This window comes from Schizophyllum commune, assembly GCF_000143185.2.
Source record: "Schizophyllum commune H4-8 unplaced genomic scaffold SCHCOscaffold_3, whole genome shotgun sequence".
Classification (NCBI taxonomy): Eukaryota; Fungi; Basidiomycota; class Agaricomycetes; order Agaricales; family Schizophyllaceae; genus Schizophyllum; species Schizophyllum commune.
In genome coordinates, this window is record NW_026089540.1 from 158,346 (window position 1) to 174,570 (window position 16,225).

The 16,225-nt window shown below is 56.0% G+C and overlaps 11 protein-coding genes across 11 annotated transcripts; 1 reads left to right on the forward strand and 10 right to left on the reverse strand.

Annotated features, from left to right (window-relative positions):
* Positions 1–197: 197 nt before the first annotated feature.
* Positions 198–485, reverse strand: SCHCODRAFT_01092387 (uncharacterized protein; the record flags this gene model as incomplete). The annotated part of the gene is made up of 1 exon (XM_050341010.1): positions 198–485. A coding segment is annotated over one exon (288 nt), but the record flags the coding sequence as incomplete, so codon positions are not given.
* Positions 486–3,428: 2,943 nt separating this feature from the next.
* On the reverse strand, positions 3,429–4,106 carry SCHCODRAFT_02568053 (uncharacterized protein; the record flags this gene model as incomplete). Its single annotated transcript, XM_003034110.2, has 1 exon — positions 3,429–4,106. One exon carries the CDS (start codon positions 4,104–4,106, stop codon positions 3,429–3,431), a length of 678 nt encoding a protein of 225 aa, XP_003034156.1.
* Positions 4,107–4,261: 155 nt separating this feature from the next.
* Positions 4,262–4,591, reverse strand: SCHCODRAFT_02492839 (uncharacterized protein; the record flags this gene model as incomplete). Its single annotated transcript, XM_050342973.1, has 1 exon — positions 4,262–4,591. A coding segment is annotated over one exon (330 nt), but the record flags the coding sequence as incomplete, so codon positions are not given.
* A 524-nt stretch (positions 4,592–5,115) lies between these two features.
* Positions 5,116–7,390, forward strand: SCHCODRAFT_02597236 (uncharacterized protein; the record flags this gene model as incomplete). Its single annotated transcript, XM_003033547.1, has 4 exons — positions 5,116–5,720; positions 5,758–5,904; positions 5,958–5,979; positions 6,005–7,390. 4 exons carry the CDS (start codon positions 5,116–5,118, stop codon positions 7,388–7,390), a joined length of 2,160 nt encoding a protein of 719 aa, XP_003033593.1.
* A 689-nt stretch (positions 7,391–8,079) lies between these two features.
* On the reverse strand, positions 8,080–8,814 carry SCHCODRAFT_02455990 (uncharacterized protein; the record flags this gene model as incomplete). The annotated part of the gene is made up of 1 exon (XM_003034111.3): positions 8,080–8,814. A coding segment is annotated over one exon (735 nt), but the record flags the coding sequence as incomplete, so codon positions are not given.
* Positions 8,815–8,969: 155 nt separating this feature from the next.
* Positions 8,970–9,386, reverse strand: SCHCODRAFT_02493334 (uncharacterized protein; the record flags this gene model as incomplete). The annotated part of the gene is made up of 1 exon (XM_003034112.1): positions 8,970–9,386. One exon carries the CDS (start codon positions 9,384–9,386, stop codon positions 8,970–8,972), a length of 417 nt encoding a protein of 138 aa, XP_003034158.1.
* Positions 9,387–9,437: 51 nt separating this feature from the next.
* On the reverse strand, positions 9,438–9,668 carry SCHCODRAFT_02464779 (uncharacterized protein; the record flags this gene model as incomplete). The annotated part of the gene is made up of 1 exon (XM_050342642.1): positions 9,438–9,668. A coding segment is annotated over one exon (231 nt), but the record flags the coding sequence as incomplete, so codon positions are not given.
* A 16-nt stretch (positions 9,669–9,684) lies between these two features.
* Positions 9,685–9,944, reverse strand: SCHCODRAFT_02613716 (uncharacterized protein; the record flags this gene model as incomplete). The annotated part of the gene is made up of 1 exon (XM_050344622.1): positions 9,685–9,944. A coding segment is annotated over exon 1 (222 nt), but the record flags the coding sequence as incomplete, so codon positions are not given.
* Positions 9,945–10,416: 472 nt separating this feature from the next.
* On the reverse strand, positions 10,417–10,653 carry SCHCODRAFT_01056443 (uncharacterized protein; the record flags this gene model as incomplete). The annotated part of the gene is made up of 1 exon (XM_050340950.1): positions 10,417–10,653. A coding segment is annotated over one exon (237 nt), but the record flags the coding sequence as incomplete, so codon positions are not given.
* Positions 10,654–10,764: 111 nt separating this feature from the next.
* Positions 10,765–12,039, reverse strand: SCHCODRAFT_02568055 (uncharacterized protein; the record flags this gene model as incomplete). Its single annotated transcript, XM_003034113.2, has 1 exon — positions 10,765–12,039. Exon 1 carries the CDS (start codon positions 12,025–12,027, stop codon positions 10,765–10,767), a length of 1,263 nt encoding a protein of 420 aa, XP_003034159.1. The 5' UTR covers positions 12,028–12,039.
* Positions 12,040–12,797: 758 nt separating this feature from the next.
* SCHCODRAFT_02663836 (uncharacterized protein) lies at positions 12,798–14,676 on the reverse strand (the record flags this gene model as incomplete). The annotated part of the gene is made up of 7 exons (XM_003034114.2): positions 12,798–13,304; positions 13,354–13,509; positions 13,561–13,762; positions 13,814–13,873; positions 13,924–14,007; positions 14,061–14,549; positions 14,597–14,676. 7 exons carry the CDS (start codon positions 14,674–14,676, stop codon positions 12,798–12,800), a joined length of 1,578 nt encoding a protein of 525 aa, XP_003034160.1.
* Between the last annotated feature and the right edge of the window lie 1,549 nt (positions 14,677–16,225).

Genomic DNA, 16,225 nt, shown 5'->3' on the forward strand with positions numbered 1-16,225 from the left:
ATATTTGTATACCGCGTCTTGTACCAACGACAGATTGTGGTGTAAACTATAGTACAGTAAGATAGTGCTATAATTTACAAGGGCTCAGATGCTCTTTGTGAGGCGCGGAATGCAAGGGGGAAGATGTACGGGAGTGTATGTTTGTAGGTCCATGGGGGTGCGGGACCAGTGGGTCCCGCGGGCAACAACGGGCACGACTATGGGGGCTTATTGTTGGGCTCCGGGGCGGACTTGGCGAATGCGTTCGAGGTGCCGATAATGTTCGCGAGGGCCTGGAGGACGGATTTTGTGGCGAGGGCGACGGGCGTGGATATGGAGGGTGACACGGCGCGAAGGTGGTGCCGACCGCGCTCAAAGAGCGGGCAATCGGCGAGAATGTGGTCGCGGGTTTGGATGGGGGCCTCTCCACACGGGCACGCAGGAGATTCAAATGGTACAAAGCGTGCGTCACCACAGAAGCCGTGGCATAGGATGGTTTGGATGATTCATGTGTGAATGCTGCGATCTCCAGAGAAGTCGCGGTGAAATGGCGCAAGTCGCGATGATGGTGGGTAGTCACGTAGCGCGACGCCAGCGAGGTTGGTGTGTGATAGGGAGGCCCATTCGCGACGTCATGCGCGGAGGGCACGAGCTTCGTGCTGCTCGCGGGCCCACGATATGGTGCTCCGGTGTTCGATGGTGGCCGCCTCGTTCGTTAGTTAGCCGGCCCGTTCCTTAGCCTCGCTCAAAGTTGAACGCAGCGCTGCCTGTGGCTCAGCTCGTCACGGGATCGCAGCGCGGAAAGTTCCGAGCGGCAACGCGATCGCAGACGCCGGGCGAAACGCGGGCGACCGTTGCTGGCGGCGCAGACAGCCTCGTCGTCGTACTGACCCATCTCGCGTCCTTGCACAACAGCAAGAGAATTGAAGACTGGTCATAGAGACGGAATCAAGCTTGCTTGCATACATTCTGGCCTGTGCTCGTTGGGGTGGCTGAAGTTTAATATTTACTAGACTGCTTTGTGTCATCTGATTCGACGTCGGCGGCGCCGGCGGGGCGTCTTGATGGGGGGACGCAACTCCCCCTAAAGCTCCGGTGCCATCAAACTGCCTATTTAGGAAGATTAAGCCGACGACTGTATCTCCAGTTACTGTACCAGCACGACCGTAGTTTCCCGTAACGCGTGACGATGTACCAGGAAGGGAAGCTAAGGGCAACATCGTAACGCGTAATGGGAGCTCGGGAAGCGCGTTACGGACATGAAATAATACGCATTTTTTCGCATTTTCTTTTCCTGCGGCATAAGGTGCGTAGTATACATACTTCACAATGGTCTACTCGTTCTCTCTCTCATATGTTGATCCAAAACACACCCGAGTCGCGCAGGGCAAGCCGAAATCAGCTCTTGCTTCGCGATTAGGCGGGAAGCTGATCACCAAACGTAACGCCAGTTCGTGGCTGGGAAGCTAGGTCAAAACATCTTCCCGGCGTAACGCGTAACACCCAGGGAAGCTACGGTCGTGCTGGTACAGTAATCTCGCCAGGCATCTTTCCTCTCTCCGCTATGAAAGGACGAAACAGTGTAGTTATGGTCCAGGCAGATGTCCTTCGTCGCCTTTTCCTCAAATCTTGTCTTGTGGTTCGATTCCCAAGAGGATGTGGCTGAAAATCGGGGGAATGGGAAATGTGCCGCGAAGGTGCAATTGTCTCGCATGTACTCCCCCCCACCAAAAAAACTCGCCGGTCCAACCTTGCGGATTTGACTGGACCGCGCGCGGTGTGTTCCCGCTCGGAAAGATATGCCTATGTATACTACCCCTTAACATCCACGTTACCCTGATTGTCCAATGATAATACCTGCCGGGATCATAGAGAAATTGTGACTTGAATCAGGTGACCTACTGGCGAGCTTTCCCAAGTTGATTTCTTGTGTCGAGGAGGAGCCTTCGCATCTCGAATTTTAATTTATAAGGAAGAGGGTATAGTATAGACTACGCCTACGTTGTTTTTATCTTCTCATTGAGTAGCATATCTCGATGAAAGCGAGTTAGTTGAGCACCACCATCCATCCTCTCAGTGGCTCTTATCCTCGATTTACTGGGCTGCTGCTTGCGCATATATGTAAATGGGGCCTGTGTGTGTCTATATGCGTAGACATTATGATTCAGTGCTTCTCCGGAGCGGAGGAAATTGGGTGGGAATGGTTATCAGGCTTGCTCGAAGCAGCCTTCATTTTCTTCAGAAATTTATTCCATCAAAGAGAAGACAGTTCCTGGTCTGCAGACACAATTGCTTGATAGCAGGGTATGCCGGTATCGTATGTCGGGCTTGGCACTAATCAGTCTGTTGATGCTCGAGCGGCAGGACGTCGGCAACATCCGAAGTTCAACCGTGAGAAATCATGTCAGCGTGCGTTGTCACGTGCACCTGAGCTCTCGCCCTCCACTGCGCTGAATTACTTGAAAGGTAGCCTATACGCATGCGATATTACTCTGATCTTATCCCTCACTATACAGGAGAGAACAAGGAACTTTTGGTCGACTCCGTACCGGCGAGTTTTCTTGGTGGGGGAGTATAGAACATGAATCTGCTGTCCCGGGAAGGAATAGGCGATGTGGCAGGAGATTAGTTGGAAATACTTGCGCCATCAGAATGTGACCAAACGCGTGACATCACGCGCAGTTTTACGCTCGGGCGATGATTGCGGGGTCTGCAGCTTGGTCTCATTGGTGTCTGTGGTGTGAAATTATCCACACGGAAACCTTCTGTAAACTAGCAAAGTATCGTACATCACGGGTCCGTTGTAGCCATGGGAGCCTGAATTTACTCGCTCAAGTCGTATGTGGTCTGTGCATGCAGAAAGCATACTGGTGGCTTGGGAATAGCAGCACGTATCGCACATGGGTTCATCGCGAAACTCAAACTCCTTCTTCCATGCCCCAGAGAGGCTTTTTGGCGTGTTTACTCGGAAGGGTGCGGGAAACCACCCTTTTGACTGATCTACTGGCTTACACAGCATTCGGAGAAGACCTACAACGTTCCAGCTAAATCCCAGGAGTGACTCCGCCCTTGTGGTATCTTTCTCAGAACTCGCGTGTGGTGCAACGACATGGGAGGTGGAAGGACGACCTTTACAAGTCCAAGCGCTGATCATTGCTGACTAAGCACGCCGATCACTCAGGGGACTTGCGCGCCCCCAGACATAGGCGACGACGACGAGGCTGCCTGCGCCGCCACCAACAGTCGCCGGCGTTTCGCCCGGCGTCTGCGATCGCGTTGCCGCTCGGAACATTTCCGCGCTGCGATCCCGTGACGAGCTGAGCCACAGGCAGCGCTGCGTTCAACTTTGAGCGAGGCTAATAATTGTAGATAATTGCCCGTGATACCCTGATGCCCGGGTACCCAGACGATCTCGACCCGTGCGTCAGGTAGGCTGCCGAGGATGTAGTCTATGTGTTTTGGGAAGATAATAGATGCAGCCTGTGCGAGATGAGCAGAAGTGTTGGTAATCGTACGTACGGCAGACTGGTTGTCAGTAAAGAAAAAAATGTTCCGAGGTGAGGGTGTTGGCTGAGGAGGTCGCGCGTGCGAGCAGCGCCCGCTGCGAGCGCCCACATCTCAGCATCATAGATGCCTGCGCAGCGGCCGAGGGGAATGCGCGCGGGGTGGACTCCTGTGCGGCGGCGGCCGTTGACCGGCTTACGCTCACCGTCAGTGTAGACGGTGAGCGCCGTTGCATTTGCGTTGAGCGCTAAGATGCGGTGGCGGACCGAGCGGATGTAGCCTGCACGGTCCTGAGGCGATAAGCGATGGCGATGGAACTGTGTGTCGAGACGAGCACCCCAGGGGTGGTGGCGATCCCAGGGGGTTGTGTTGTAGGGGAAAAGGCGTTCGGAGTCGGGGTGGGTGAGATTGGGGAGTCGGTGGATGATGGTCGGCGGTTTCGAGGATGATTCGTTTTGAGGACGGACGGGGAAGGGTACGGATGGCGAGTGTTCCTCCCAAGACGAGGGGGTACGGGCAAGGACTTGGGAGTTAGTGCTGAGGGTGCGCAGGCGGGTTGTTGCGTTCTCTGATTGACGGCGTAGGAGGTGGGGGATGGGAACGATGGCGGCAATGTGGTGCATTTCCGCGACGGGGGAAGTGCGGAACGCGCCTAGGATCCAGCGTAGGCCTTCACTCTGGGCGCGCTCCAGGCTTTTAAAGAGGGTCTTCTGCCGAGTTCCGGTGTACTAGACGGAGGAAGCGAAGGTGAGCACAGGGACCACCACGGCATTGTAGACTAAGCGGGCGATCGCCACGCTGAGGCCGCGCACGGTGTTGCCGAGAATGCGCAGACCTGCGATGGTCGACCGCGTCCGCGTGGCCATTTTTTCCACGAAAGCTTCCGGTCGAAGAACACGCTCAGCCACCGCATGACGTTGACTAGGTGTATAGTCCGAGATGGGGCATTCGGGAGGGCGACATTGACATGCGAGCCAGGGGCGGACCGCCTCCTTGTAAGATGGATCAGCTCGAGCTTGTCGATGTCGACGTCGAGGCCGAGCTGGCATGGCTTTTCGACGACCGTCACGAATGCCTGCCCGAGCTTGATGATGTTACTGCCCCGCGAGCATGAGGCAGCTGCGAGGAGGCCGTCGTCGACGTAGAACTTGCTGTCCGTGTCTGGGTGGGTGTTATCGTCGAGACATGTCAGCACAGGTAGGGTGTAGATCGTTGAGAGGATGGGCGAAAGGGGTGAGCCTTGCGGGATCCCTACCCCTGCTATAGGGCGAGTCACGTGAGTGCATGGATGTCTCTACTTCCGACATCCCCCTCGCGTCCTCCGGCCGGATGATTCGGTGGCAGCGCTTTGAGAAGGACAGCTCGCTATGGCTTCGTTACCACATCATGGACCTGCTCATTTGATTGCGCGAGGCCCAGTTGGCACTCTGGCTCTCATGCTTTCAGACCAACGAAACTGGCAACATCGCACGCCAGTACAGAACCCAGTGACAGATTCTGTGGCGCTCATCGGCAAGCACGGACCTGACTGAGTCGCGCCCGCGTCGATGTCGTCTTCACCACTGTTTGACCTTTCCCTCCCTTGCTCACACCTCGAAATATGTTAGTCATCCTGTCAAACACAATGTAACCATGGTCCGAGCTTCTCGAAAGAAGAACCAGCCCCCTACCAAAGTCGGCACGACCACGAAGGAATATCGCGCAAATGCCATTCTGCGACATGAACAGGAGAGGCGGCTTGAGATGGCGATGGAAGGTTATCGGACTGGCGTGTACAAGTCGCTTCGAGCTGCTGCTCGCGACAACCACATCAAGAGTACTTCGACACTCACCCGTCGATACAACGGCCAGACGCAGCCTCGCGACGTCGCCCACGCTCGGCAGTTCCTCATCCATCGTCACGTCAAGGAAATAGCAGTGGAGTGGACGCAATATCTGGGCGAGATGGAAAGGCCGTTCTGCAAGCGCACCATTGGTCCGCTCGTCCAAAGACTCTGCAAAAGGAAACCATCTCGTATCTGGGTTTATCGGTTAATTGGGCGACATAGCGATTTGCTTCAGAATCGCGGCCGATGGCCTGATCCCCTGCGCCCACAGGCGTTCACCAGGACTGCAGTTGCCATGACATGCGCGCAACTCGACGACTTCTTCCTGGTGCAGCGCGTTGCGGCAGACAAGAAAGCCAACATGGATGAGGTCGGGTTCCAACTCTGCGGACAGCGGTCCGGCTCGAATAAGTACTGTATACCTGTTTAGCTTGTCAGACACGTCCAGGTACACAATCGAGGCTGACGACCTGACCCTTGTCACCGTTCTCGACTGCATCTTCCTCGATGGAACACTGAAGGCCCGACCTTGCTTCGTAGTACCGGGCACTCTGTTCGACCCGTCGTGGGGCAAGGACGTTGAGGGGAATCCATTGTGCGTGCTACTTCAGCCTCGAAGTTTAACTTGATAGACTTACCAACTTGCAGGATCTGTACGTCAAGACACCGGGTGGACAAACGAAGATATCGTCCAGAATAGGGAGGCCGCCTTCATCACCGACACGCAGCGGCACGGCGACCCAGATGCTCCCATTCTTCTCACCCTCGATAGCCACGAATCGCATGTAAAGGACAAGGCCGCAAGATATGCGCGCGAGCACAACACCCACATCTTCGTCGGACTTCCGCACGCGACGCACCGCATGCAGCCTTGCGACGTTGGCGCATTCAAAGAAGATGCAGACCGTGGCATCCAGGCGGCGCAGGGTCCAGGTCTCGAGGGGTACGGCGACGTGGCAGATGACACCGCGGGTGAAGTGGAGGACGGGGATGGTGACGAAGCGGACGACGAGGTGGACGACGCAGCAGAGGGAGAGGTTGAGGACATTGGCCAATCACTGTCAATCGGATCGCCAACAGCTTCAGCCGACGACCTGCTGTTACCCCAAGCTGTGGATGTCACTCTAGAGCGAAGTCGGGCTGTTTGCATGCGGGATGACCCTCCGGATTCGCCTAGCGAACCTGGCTCGTCAGACTCTGACCACGTCGCGTTCTTCCGTGCGAAGGCAAAACGATCGAAGGAGCGGACTCACCGCGCTCGGAAGGAACGTGACATAGCGCTGACGTACGCCACTCTCGGCGGCCAACGCGTCGAAGCGTTGCAGGTCCGGCTCTACGCCAAAACGAACCCATCGCGCCGGAATCTCACGCTCAGCACGGGCTCGCGATTCACAACGGCCAATGAGCTTGTTGTCGAAGGCGATATACGCGACGAGAACACACGGGCGAAGAAGCAACATAAGGATAATGTGCAACAGAAGAAGCAGGATGCAGCAGCTGGGTATCGTTGGGAGCGCGTGTCAAAGGGCAAGACCGGCATTGTCTTCGACATGCCTTCATACAAGATGGATCTCGCGCAGCCGCAGCGACTAGCGTGGTGGCTAGGGCTTGACGAAAAGGGGCAGGTTGCGTCGTTGAGGTCGCGTGTCAAGGCGCACTTTGACACTCATCCGGAGCTCAAGGAGACGGCCCAATTCTCTGCAATGTTTACACGAAAGGGGCGCCACCAGCCCGCCGAAGTACCTCCTCACGAGCTCAATCTCGCGGAAATGACTGAAGGATCACCTCTCGGCCTAATCCCAGCCCCACCTCACCATCCTTCGTATCCGTTGCATGCCGTCGTACCGCTCTCGCGCCTACGCCTTGGGGAGATTACGAACAACACAAGTGGGCCTTCATCTCAGAGTTTCACGTCTCCCGCAGCTTTCCACACGTCTGCAACTGTTGTCAATGGATATCACCCTTATGCTCATTATGATCCGCACTATAATTCGAATCATCCTCACCCGAATCCTGCTCTCTGTAACACCTTCTCTGACCCATCCGCCTCGTTGACGTTTCCTTTCCCATCTTCTCACTGATGCTGGGGCTTTCTTGCCCCGCTATCCAGCAACTACCCTTCATTGACTGTACAAAACTGCAGTATACACCCTTACCTATGCATTCACAGATAATACACGGTGTATTGGCTCGCTGGAACTGCTGCAGCTAGACGGCGCATAACAACGTTCGAACCGCGCCACAAAACAAGCCCTGCCGAAGATGCCGGAGGCCGTCACAGCGTTACCAAGTGTTGCATCACCCCTCCCAATGCAACACCACCCATCTTCATGTCTACCACGTCCCTTGAAAGGCTGAAAATATTCAGAGAGGTGCATACATGCTGATACCTGCGCTGTATTTATTCTTGTAAGATAGGGCAAGATACAAGGTGATGATAGCGAGAGACGTCTAATCACGCTCTCAATCACTCGTCGAGACCACACGTGGGGGTTAGGCCAATGCGGCTCTGCCCTGAACACAGCGGCAGGCCTCGAATAGCTAGGTATTGAGTAGTGGTACGCTAATGAGGCTGATAGGAAAAGAAAGAATGGTTTCAAGATGATATGTAAGCAAAGAAGGGAAAAGGGTGAGCGGAGCGATGGATCACAATGAAATCTATATACGAAAGGTCTAACCCGGGGGCACGTGTGAGACGAGGACGGCGGCTAGGAGCCGCGGATGTTTGCGAACGTAGATGTCGAAGGTGTCCGACTTCCAGCGTCCAATTTTCTTGGATGAGGGAGGATGGGTACCCGGCCTCGGCAAGAGCCGTTGCGCCGCCCGAGCGCAAGGAGTGACCGGCGACATTGTCCTTGAAGTGCACTTTGAGTCTGCGAAGGAACCAGCCGCGGGTCGGAACGTGCCCATTGGCACGCAGCCAGAGTTCAGGATGATAGGGGAAAAGGGCATCGCGGTAAGCAATGTAGCGCTTGAACGGCGCCACGGGATCGTCACCAGTATTGGTTCCCGTAATGAGGATGTGGTTACCCTCGAAAAGGCGATTGGCTTTGTGCCAGGGTAGGAAGAACTCGAACGATTGTGGGTTGATCTTGACGGATACGCGGCGGACAATCTTGCGATAATCGCGGAGGTCCTCGCGGTCCGGGCAGACGAGCTCGCCGAGGCGGAGGAGGCCATGGAAGCCGGTGAGAAGCAGGCTCCAAAACAGCATGTCATCGTGACTGCTGCTGGCGGCGTACTTCGGGTGAAGCGCGGCCAATTCCGCGCGCGTAAGGGGGCGTTTGCGATTTGGTGCTGTACCGCGAAGTTTCTTGCAACCCGCGAGGGTGCGCGCAATGAGGGGGTGCTTCCTGTTCTTGCGGACGTCTGGGTAGAAAGGTTCGAGCTGGTTGCAGATGCCCGAGAGGTACGAGTCGACCGATTGTGGCTTGATGTGGTGCGACATGTAGACGGTAAAGAAGCTGAGGGTGTCGGGTGTGGGGGTGAGAGGAAGCGAGTGCATATTGCAGAAAGTCACGTAGGACCGAGCAGCAGAGCCGTACGAGGCGGCCTACCCAGGCTCAATTGAGCAGCCCATCGCCACCGCACGTTCATACTGCAGCTTCTGCAAGGACCACGGCTGCCGTGAAGGTTGCCGAGCCCGTGAGGTCCTGATGTTCATAACTTGGTCGCCCCCAGCGTCAGGCGAGGGGGTATGAAGGGTAGGATGGTGGGGCTCGGATCGACTTCGAGGGCGGCGCTGTTGTCAAAGCGGGAGAGGGCGTCCGCGACAACATTTTGCACGCCGGGAACGTGGAAGACCCGCAGTTGCACGTTGTGGTGACGGAGGGGATCGACCGCGGACGTGAGTAAGGGGTTGTACAGTGGCTGGGCACGGACGAAATGGAACATGTCGACGGTGTTGGAGTTGTCTGTGAGGATGGCGATGCGGGCGAGGGGGCGATCCGTGTGAGAGTGTGTGTACTGCAAGGCGTACAAAACGCTCAGTGCCTCGTAGTAGAAGATGCCCTTCACCTGAGCGTTCTCCAAACCGCACTGGAGCCCAATGTGCGCCCCCGGGAACCAGAAGCCCATGCCGAGGACTGAGGCGTCGGTGTAGACGGTGACATCCGCGCCATCAAGGCCCCAGGTGTTGGAGTCCATCATATAGATCCCATCCGACGTGGCGATGTGGTCGGCAATCCAGCACAACTGCATCTTCATCGTCTTGTTGACCCAGATGGGAGCATGGGGTAAAGACTTGCCCCGAGTCTTTTCATAGAGCTCGGAGAGGCCAGGGCGCAAGATGGGGTAGACGTTGAGGGCCCAGTTGACCCAGCCGGCAATGGTCTGAAACTCGCGCAGGGTACGACGTTGTCCATCGACCGTCACGTAGGGATGCGCACCGTCCGTATTACGGGTACGTGAATTACGGGTACGGGGCGCGACGGTCGCATCCGTAGCGTACCCGTACCGTATGATGGAGGGTAGGAGGGAGCGACGGTACGGGTACGGGACCGGACCGGCCGTATACGGTATACGGTCACGCAATTGGGCTCTGTCTATTATGCTTTGCGCCGAGGGCTGCACTGATTCAGATAGAGTGCCGGTGTACATCTTCACGCTTTCTAGATTTCAGCTGATCCGTGAGAGTCTTTTATGGGCGAAAGGAGGGCGACGAGGGCCCAGCGACGCGCCTGTCACACTTGGTCACAGCGTGTGATAACTAGTAACGCGCGCCGACACCCTCGACCAGCAAGTGTTATGGTCATCAATTCCTCCTGCCTGAGCAGCCGTCATACCAGTGGGCCATACGGAGATGACTTCTGAAGTTCTGGGGTAAGTCTTGCGCACTTTGGAGGTACCCATTCCGTAAGCCGTACCAGCCCGTATACGGAACCTGCCAGTACGGTCGTACGGTCACCCACCCGTACCGTCGCCGTCCGTATCAGCAAGCTGGTAAAAGGGTCACGGTACGGGTACGGCACCGTATTTACGGTCCCGTACGAACCGTATGCTTACGGACGGTGCGCATCCCTAGGAGCAAGGTGCTGAAGGACTGAGAGAAGCCGCCGAGGCGGACCTCCGTCTCGCATTGTTCACGCGCGCAGGCGATTTCGGCGGCGTCGGTGAGCGGGACTGCGTAGTCGCACGACACCGGATAACCAGGCTGACCTGTAATTGCCCAGGGCCAGAAACCCTCGCGGAGCGAGCGAACGACCGACGATACAAGGTCCTGATTCGGGTGCGTGGCTAGCAGTTCGTGGAATGTGTCGATGCTGACCGGGGTGACAATTTTGAATAGATAAGGGCGGGTACGGATGGTTGAGAGGGCGAGGTAGTTGCGCAGCTCGTTCTCGGGGGACGGGGGACAGGGGACATGCTGATAGTTGCGGTCGCCATCGTTGGACGCTCGGCAGGTGTGTCATCCCAGATGAGATCGCGCATATACCGAGGTTTCTTTCGCAGGCTATCATAAATTGTCTTTTGCGCAGGAATCCTCGACGTGCCGGTTGCTTCTGCAGCGGCGGCAGACGTGCGCATATCTGCAAGACGCGGTCGAGTTCGGGCACGTTCCGGCATTCCAGCGATTGCACGGCTCCCTGCGCGCATCTGTGCCACCTCCACCGCGGCGAGCCCGCTTTCCGTCGCTGTGTTTGGGCGAGTCGGGGACTGCTGCAACAGTGATCAGTGCGTGGATCCACATGAGTTGGAGGTCCGTGAAGGCAGCGAAGTCGATGTAGCGGAGATCGCGACGCTCGGCGATGCGGATGCGCACCGCGCGATCGTAGTTGATGACACGCTGGTGGTAGTCTCCGTGCGAAGGGAAGGCGCGGAAGAAAGCAAGGACGTGCTGGGCGTACGCGTCCAACTCCTCCGCGAGATGTGGGAAGACGAAAACCGCAGCACGGCGGAAGGCGTTCCAGGCGATGACCCACTCGCCATGGTCCTTAACCGTTTTGGTGGGGGTGGCATGTCCGAAGGACAGCTCCAGCTCACCGAGGCGCTGGAACGTTCGTGTGTTGATGGCGACTGAGTGGATGCTCGAGCTGACGCAGTCAAAATTGACGGGATTCCCACTGAGGAGGTTGCCCCACTCCCCTGCGGGGAACTGGGGACGGCCGAACGAGTTGAATAGGTGAGTCTTCGCGCCTTTAGGGTCTCGAGAGAAACTCTCAAGGTGTCGATTCGTTTCGACAACAGAATGCGGGAGGATCGTGCGATCGACGTCGTTGCTGGCTGCCCATGCGAAGAGTCGGGTGTCGATGCGCTTGCGAGGGGTGTCACCAGCGTCGCCGTCGTCATCGTTGTAGTCGGCGACAGGTGAGCGCACGCGTTTCCCGGTGAGTTGTCCTTCGCTGGCGCCGTTACCGTCTCCGTGTCCATCATGTTCATCTGTTGTAGGAGGCTGAGCTTGCCCGTTCAGCCTGGAGCCGCGCGCTCCGCCACCGTCTCGCACGCGGTCGATGCTGTCGATGATTCGTAGCTGTGCTGCGAGTGCATCTCGGAAGCGCTGCTCGTCATCTCGCGCAAGCTTCCTGGAGCTCGATAACGGCCTGAACCTTCTTAAGAGAACCGGTTCGGTACTACTGTTCGACGACGACTTCGCACTGGCGAAGAACTTCGGCGGCGAGAGTCTCTCTAGGAGGGATTTCTTCGGGGTCAACCCCACCCCCGCTGGGCTGATTCTCTCCAGGAGAGGGCGTGTTGCCCCTACTTGATCGTCCGGTAACATCGTTGCTTTGAGACATATGTCGATGGGAAGAATGACTGTATATGACGAGCTGCTCGACTACGTGACTGATAGCTAGAGGTCAGAATCGAGCTCTACTGCATGTACTGCAAGAACTCACCGGGAGTGCGAGAGGTCAGAATGCTGACCGATCTCGCACCAGCCGGCCTTATAAATGATCGAAAAAAGGATCGAGAAAATAGGAGTCGAGGGACTCCGAGACGCGAGTCACGAAAAGGGCGGACCGGGCCGCAGACCGCCGAGGGTGGCGCGCAGTTCGAGTGAAGCTCGCAACACCGGACGGAAAGGGGAGCAGGCCATGGGTCTCGCGCGGGCGAGCAGACCGTCGGTGGGAAGATGGCCCTGAGGCCGTGCGCTTGAGGCGTGATTAGACTTGAGTAGACAATTGTTTAAACTCGAGAAAGTGTTGCATATCCCGTGACGGGGTGGTATGTACCTGCCTTTTCGGCTGGCCGGATACATATGCAAACGAACCGGCGAACATCGTATTTGCTGGTTACTACGTACCTTCGCTTGTCTCAGCGTCTTATGCATTCTGAGGAGAACGTAGGCGCATGAACATCTGCAATAATAACGAGGGTTTGGTATCAGCGACACAACTTGTGTGCAGAGGTCCGCGCAGGAGTGCTCGTTGGTGATAGAGTGCGCGGACACAATGCTATTCATACCGGTACAGCTATCGCTCCTATGGAAACCTATGTGTCGAGCATGATACGGTCCGGTACGGTACATAATCAACAACACCATCAAGGTCAAGGACAATTCAGGGAGACGGAATCCCAAAGGAACTGGTCTGTAGAGTCCACAATCGTAATCAGCTGGCCGTGATTCCAATCTCCAACCTCGTATTTCAAGGCATGGCCCCGAAACAGCACTGCGTCTCTCGGCTCTAGTCGCAGGCGAAGATTGAGACCAGGAATATACATAGACCCTTGCTTGAAGTCACCGACAGCGGTCAGAGACACCCAGCTGTTGGGATGTATATCCTTGTTGATGTGGCCCGAGGCCCGCCGATTGAAGTCTATGGCCCGATTCGAGAAGACGATGGGGTCTACGCTGTTCAAGGCAAGCATATATGCACACTTGCTCTCCAAGCGATCGTTCAGCTCCCGAAATGCCGTGTACTGGATGGCGTCGACAGCTTGGAGCGCAGCATCGACAGGGTCAGAAACCAGTCGGAGCGTGCGAAGCAGCTCATGCATGTCCCTGTATCTGGTCGGCCCACTGGCGATGCTGGCAGATGCGACAGGAAGTCGGTCCTGGCCATTGGATCAAACGATGTGCGTCAGATGTCATGAAGCCACCTACAGATGGGTCTCCTGGCTTGGACGCCTTGAACAGCGCCAACTTTCCTGACACACGGCCCTGCTCAGACCGATATTCTTTTCGATTGTTGGCGTGACCAAGCTCGACTAGTTCAGGATGAGACTTGGCGAGTTCCATCAAAGTCGTCGTTGCGCGCGCCTGATGTCAATGTCAAGATACGAGCAGTATGCATCCCAACTGCGAACTTACATGAGCCTCAACGGTGAGCAAACCTGGAAGATGAACGACAAGCGCTGTGCCAGTCTTGTCTAGAAAGCGCCGCGGGGTGGCATCGTCCCACAACAGTGGGGCCAGGGAGGAAGGTTTCGGCGGCTTGACCAGCTTCCCTTTCGAGAAATGCACTTGCACGCTCGACACTGCAAAGTCCCTCTCCTCATCAGCAGCAGAATACCTGCGTGAAACACGCGGATGCGTACCTGTGTTCCTCGGCGAGGATGCTGACGCACAAAGTTCTCGAGCCCTGGCTGCTCCCAGGTTGCAAATAAGATCAAGGGACGAATTCCTATATTCGTCAAGGTTCACACCTCGTCAAAGGATACTGTGAACGCTTACTGGCTGATCTGAGCAAACATATCTTCGTGCAGTCTGCCAACTTCATCCTCATGTTCCGCACTTGTGGATGTCCGAGTGCGCTTCCTGAGATCAACTTTAAAAAAGGCTGGTCCCATATGTGATGAAAATACACATACCTGGACTGCTCTGATCTTGCTTCAGCCAGACTACGAGAGATGGAAGTATCATCTTCGCCAATGCGTGATCTCCCACGCTTCTGAGCCCTTATTTGGCGCTCTTTTCCCACGTCGGATGGTGACGTGGCATCGGAGGAAAGTACTTCCGAGGACTGAGTCGCCACGTGGCCGACGTGCATTGCCTGCTGGCGAGTGCGAGTGCGGGCTGCCCCGAGGTTCCCGACTTTGGGCCTCCCCTGACGACCCGAAGACGGTTGTGTGCTCGTTGAAGCAGGATCATCGCCGATGATGTTGGATTTGCTCTTCTGGCCGCCGCGACGACGGCGCGACGTATCGACAGTCGTAGGCCGTGCAGACGAGCCAGCAGTGGACTCCGCTGTATCTGGCGGCGGTGTCGTAAAAACTTCAGCGGATGGCATCTCAACATCGTCGTCATCCTGGGGGTGCGGGGCTCCTGGATGGCGGCCAGTGTCCTCAGCAATGCGCTGCCTGGCAAGTTGTGAGTAATTCGCAATAGAACACAATGCCGTACAGACCGGAATATGGAGCTCCGAGGTTCGAGACGTGGAGGTACCGTGACTTCTCTCTGACGGCTGGCGCGACTTTGTCTGGACATCAACGCCGAGGATGAGTGTGATGAATGATCGGGCTTCTGTCATTGGATGAATGCACCGCAAAGCATGGCCAAACAACCCCAAATGGATGATGCGAGTTTCGTTATACTATTACTATAACTTGTACTGTACCGGTATGTATGGAGGCAACCGTAACGCGTAACGCGGGCCCAAAAAGTTGGCTATCTAGAAGAAAGTAACGCATAACGGAGGGGGTGGTTGCCATCGCGCAAAAATCGACGAAAATTCGAATATTTTTCGGCGCGACCCAGACGATCTTTTTCGCTCCGAAATAGGCTGTATTCTGTCGTAACTGTTGCATCGGAGCCTTCCTGCTGCTGTACGTCCAATTTCCGCCTAGCAAGTTCTAAATCTACCTTGAATGGTTGCCTATTCAACTAACCGTAACGCCTAACGTGGGGGTCGGTTGCCTACTAGAGAGGTTGAGCAAACAGATTTCCGTAGATAGACTATCAAAATAGCGGGTCCCCGCCAAGGTCACCCGGCTTCGGCTTAACCTGTACTTATAGTGCCGCGTGCGTAGCCTCTGTATATAGAGGGACCACGGGTAGGTAGTGGAAGGGGCGGCCAAAATTCTTTCTCTTTATCTACGGTCTTCTGTCTGCTCAACCTCCCTACTAGCGGAGGGTTTTAGCGTAACGCACCCCCTACCGGTTGCCTCCACACGTACCGGTACAGTAGCCGACCGGCTAAGAGTCCACTAAAGCGAAAGTGGCCGGAAGTTCGAGCCCGCGTCGCAGAAGAGTGGCTTCAACGCCGTAGACACTGTCCGAGGCGAAAAAAGCGAAAAATTGAGGCCAAAAATCGAATTTTTAAAGGTCGAAGGCCGATTTTGGACAAATTTGAGGCCCAAAAGGCCGGAAGGTCGGAAGAAATGTCGGACAAAGCCCCCCAAAAGTGGCCAAAAAAAATGTCGGACATTTAGGTACCTAAATTGGGTGTTCGCGGAACTGACCTCTGGCCTATTATCAGGGGTCCTTGGGTGCGCATTCCCAGGACTTGGTAGTCTTCGGGACAACCATGCCTCTTAATTCACTCTAGTCTCGGTGGCACTATGTCGCCCACCAAAATGAGTTACATTGTGATCACGATGGATGACTTATGCGCACGTATCATCCACGCCTCCTTTCTACCGTCGCCCGCGCTGGCTCTTGGACGTCCTTCCCCGTGAGGAACTGTGCCTCGAAGTCTCCATTGTCTTTTCCGACTCAAGTTGCGATGGCGGCGGCGGCGGTAGCGATGTTGTCGCGTCTGGACGTGCGTGTAGTCGCGTAGAACTCCGCCTGACAGCGCTTTCTCTGCGCGGATTCCAGATGAGCCGAATAATCCATACATTCGCACGGGGAGCACTGACGCTAATTTTGGCTCTTACCGCGTGCGGTATCTTTCTCTGGCGGCTCGTCCGCGACGCGCTTGGCTGTCAGGGTCAAAGTTGTTTCTGGGCCGGGAGCCTGTCGAGCCTGCTGATCACGAGTCGCGCGCTCACCGGCCTTGCTCGGTGAAGGTTGAGAGGAGGCGGCGATCTTCTTA